Source organism: Coregonus lavaretus (assembly GCF_964263955.1).
Source record: "Coregonus lavaretus genome assembly, contig: HAP1_SCAFFOLD_1522, whole genome shotgun sequence".
Lineage (NCBI taxonomy): Eukaryota > Metazoa > Chordata > Actinopteri > Salmoniformes > Salmonidae > Coregonus > Coregonus lavaretus.
Window position 1 is genome coordinate 21,614 of NW_028161760.1, and position 4,115 is coordinate 25,728.

The following is a 4,115-nucleotide window of genomic DNA, read 5'->3' on the forward strand; positions in this document are numbered from 1 at the left end:
AATCTCAAACTCAGCAGGCATATGAAAATATAAACCTGATCTGTCAATAACTGTATCTTAATGAGCATATTGCATTTCATATTGCTTTTCATATTGCTCTGGCAAAGACCCCCTGATATAGATTGACCTATATGCCTATATAACTCACTTTTATGGCATGGACAGTTACATAATTGCATTATGTGGTAGATAAACCTAAATAAAGTTTCTGACAGGAAGGACTAGTCTAGTATTAAGTCGTAGAATTTAGAGCGGCTGTGAAAGACTAATGGATTCAATAGGTCAACATTGGCCTGTGTGGTTATTTGGTCAATTCTGACCCCTGCTGCAGGCTCGAAGAAAATACAACAACAAAAGACTAACGCCTCGATCACTTCGACAGCCTTTTGGCATTGTGGTACACCAGAAGTACATTCATTTCAAATGGAACGCTGCGTTTGAGGCAGTTGCATTGTGGTGCGTACGTTGGATTTATCGAACGTATGCATCAAACTGTATGTGTACATTGCTTGACAGAAATGGTAGCAGAAGATGAATGTTGAATTTTTGTTGCACACATATCCAGATGATGCTGCGTACCATTTTGCGCAATAATCCTGTCGGTTTGATCGAGGCGTGAAGCATGGTAGTTCGTGGAGTGCATGGAGGGTGGCGCTACTTCTCAAATCAACCACCCGTTTGCACAGAAATCTGCACTTGAATCTGTTCTCTGTGGTGCATTACTGGATGTCTTTCAGCATCTCCAGAACACAGTAGCTAGCCTGTTAGCTAGGGCTTCCAAAGATATGAGCCGCGAAAGAAACCACTGTTTTACCGAAACAAGCCTTTCTCCCGACCCTCAAAACGCATTCATGGACACGCCGGTGTCTGCAGCGCGACCCGATGATGATTTCTTGGAATTCGAGCCCGACGAGGAGCTTCTCTGCTCGGTGAGCGACATCACCGAACACCTTGGGAGAAACATAACAGTGGTGCTCGAGACGGCGTTGTCCGAAATCAGGAAAATGGTCAGCGTCAGGATACGGGTCCTGAAAATGGAGCTTCGGGAGAAAACGGACGAAATCGAAGTCCTAAAAGCAAGGCTAGAGGTGCAAATAGACGGTAGGGACCCGTATCCTGGCGGAATGACCACCGAGGCGTCATCTGTATTCAGGAAATCAGACTTCCATTCAGGCAGCAAGCACAACAACAACGACCACAAGAAAGCCAAACCAGCCATGCCTGGCGTAAAGAAAGAAAACATCAATGCCATTTGCGACTATCTGATGAAAGATAAGAATTCACGGGGTGCTGAAGCAGACAGCGACCCGAGCAATCCTTCGTCTGGTAGCGACAGGGACAGCCGCAACGACCCCCAGCCGCACTCCCTCAACCACCTGTGGCCGGACAGTGGCATCCCTGGCGCGGGACCTGGGGACGGGGAATCGGACTCGGCCACGGATGACATATTCGACATGTCGCTACCATCTGGAAGCAAGCGGATCCACGACTATGAGTGGATTACTGGGGTGGAGTACACGTCGGATTTGAAAGGTAACCTCATAAAAAATTCACTGCACCAATTAATCACTAACCTCATCAATCACTCACTGTACTAATCAATCACTTGTAGGATTAACATTGGCAATGGAGTAGGGACGAATTTTGGAATATATGCTGATGTTATCCAGTCCTGCAGCATTGCATGTGTCTCTATGTAAAGAGGCTGTATAGGACCACTGTACTTTTCTATAAAAGGGCATGATTAAACACAAACCATATGTTTGTTTTCTGAGGTATGAGGGAGCCAAAATCTGAGAGTGCCACAACACCAGATGAGGAAGATGTTGAAGAGTGTGATGAGTCAAAAGAAGAAGGGGATGTTGGATTGGAGTATCCCCCAGTGCCTCTCTCCCATGACAGCCACACCCCCAACTTTCCCCTGCACCCCCAGGGCTCTCCCGGAGGGGAGGGGGACAGTTCTTTGGAGGACCATGTGGATCGACTAGAACCAGGTGAGTGAAGAGAGGAGATGGAAGACGTCGTAGTTGGCACACGTAAACATCCTTTACATCAGGGTTCTTCAATTCCGGTCCTGGAGGGCCGAAACACTTCTGTTTTTTATTTCTACCTGGTAGTTAATTGCACTCACCTGGTGTCCCAGGTCTGAATTAGCCCCTGATTAGAAGGAGAGGATGAAAAACAGAGGTGTTTCGGCCCTCCAGGACCGGAATTGAAGAACCCTGCTTTACATCGTTCATTTTTGATCTATCATCTTCACATTTCTTTGCACCATACATTTTGATTATTGTTTTAGTTATTTTTTGCAGCCTTCTGACCAATCCTTATTGTCGTCGGCTGTATGCTCCTATTGCATGCTGATGAACTAGAGGACAGAGTGCAATAACCATAATCATTACATTTGTCTACTCTGTTCACAGGTCAGCAGTTTCCCTCCCACACATACCTCTGCCCTCTGTGTGGAACCTTCTGCCCCGACTCCTTGTTCCTGGAGGAGCACCTCAAACTGATACACGGCGACACCACCGGCACCCACAGCGCCCTGCAGTCCACCTCCATTGCTCCCCTCACTCTAGGAGAGGGTAGCAGTGACTCCAAGCGGGGCTTGACGGGGCTTGAAGGAAGGAGCATTGGGGCTGGAGCTAGGGGGATGGGCCTAGCAAGAGGAGGAGGAGGAGGAGGAGTAGGGACGAGGGAGAAGAAAGTGGAAGGGGGTTACGAGTGCGGAGACTGCGGCCGCCATTTTAACTACCTGGGAAACCTGCGGCAGCACCAGCGCATTCACACGGGGGAGAAGCCCTTCATATGCCCAGAGTGTGGGGAGAAGTTCCGGCACGCTGCCCGATTGAAGAGTCACCGGCTGGGGCACAACGGAGGTCAGAGCCCCTTCCCCTGCCCCCAGTGTGGGAAGGGCTTCCCGGTACTCTCCGGCTTAAAGAGACACCAGCGGGTACATACGGGGGAGAGTCCCTACGCGTGCCAGCAGTGTGGGCGGCGCTTCAAGGAACTGGGTAACCTGTACACCCACCAGAGGATTCACAGTGGTGCCACGCCCTACTGCTGCCAGCAGTGTGGGAGGAGTTTCCGCCACCTGGGCACCTACAAGAGCCACCGCTGCACCCCCACACAGTGACAGTGACAATCTACGCCGTTACCTTGAAGCTAGGCTGGCTAACATAAGCCTATTGATATGCTGTTCACTGAGGCAGGAACATTGTCTGAGTCTAAAAGACAAGCCTCATATGGACTTAAAAGGGAGGGAGACTGTGCCATGATGAAGAAGAGGTCAAAGGGCATCCTAATGAAAGCCATGGACTCGTTCAAATACTTAAAAGCACATAATTCCCTCTTCGGCTCCCTTCCTTGAAGTAATCACTGATCTAATAATAATATATTTAATTTATATAGCTCTTTTCATTAAAACAAGAATCTCAAAGTCGCTTTGAAAACAAAAACAAATGTAGGGATCTGGCAGTTCCTGTTTGATGGTCTTCCACAGCTTCAGATGTCTAGGCAGTTCAGAAAGGCAATCAGTAGCTTAAGTGGCGGGAGCATCGATGGTACAGACAGGCAGAGAGAAACATCAGACAGATACTGGTAGACAGGCCTGGAGCTCTTCATCAGTCAGATACTGGTAGACAGGCCTGGAGCTCTTCATCAGACAGATACTGGTAGACAGGCCTGGAGCTCTTCATCAGACAGATACTGGTAGACAGGCCTGGAGCTCTTCATCAGACAGATACTGGTAGACAGGCCTGGAGCTCTTCATAGATCAATCAAATGTATTTATAAAGCCCTTTTTTACATCAGCAGACGTCACAAAGTGCTTATACAGAAACCCAGCCTAAAACCCCAAAGAACAAGCAATGCAGATGTAGAAGCACGGTAGGAAAAACTCCCTAGAAAGGCAGGAACCTAGAGAGGAACCAGGCTCTGAGGGTTGGCCGGTCCTCTTCTGGCTGTGCCGGGTGGAGATTATAAGAGTACATGGCCATTAAGACCAGAGGGGGTCAAAACAGGTCCGGGACAAGTTAGCACGTCCGGTGAACTGGTCAATAGTTGAAACTGGATCAGCAGCACAACTAGGTGGACTAGGGACGGGAACATCCAGGAGT

The 4,115-nt window shown here is 48.7% G+C and overlaps 1 protein-coding gene across 1 annotated transcript; it reads left to right on the forward strand.

Annotated features, from left to right (window-relative positions):
- Positions 1-785: 785 nt before the first annotated feature.
- LOC311120134 (zinc finger protein 16-like) lies at positions 786-3,133 on the forward strand (the record flags this gene model as incomplete). The annotated part of the gene is made up of 3 exons (XM_084194752.1): positions 786-1,533; positions 1,776-1,994; positions 2,421-3,133. The coding sequence occupies 3 exons, from the start codon at positions 786-788 to the stop codon at positions 3,131-3,133; spliced, it is 1,680 nt and encodes a 559-aa protein (XP_084050878.1).
- Positions 3,134-4,115: the final 982 nt, after the last annotated feature.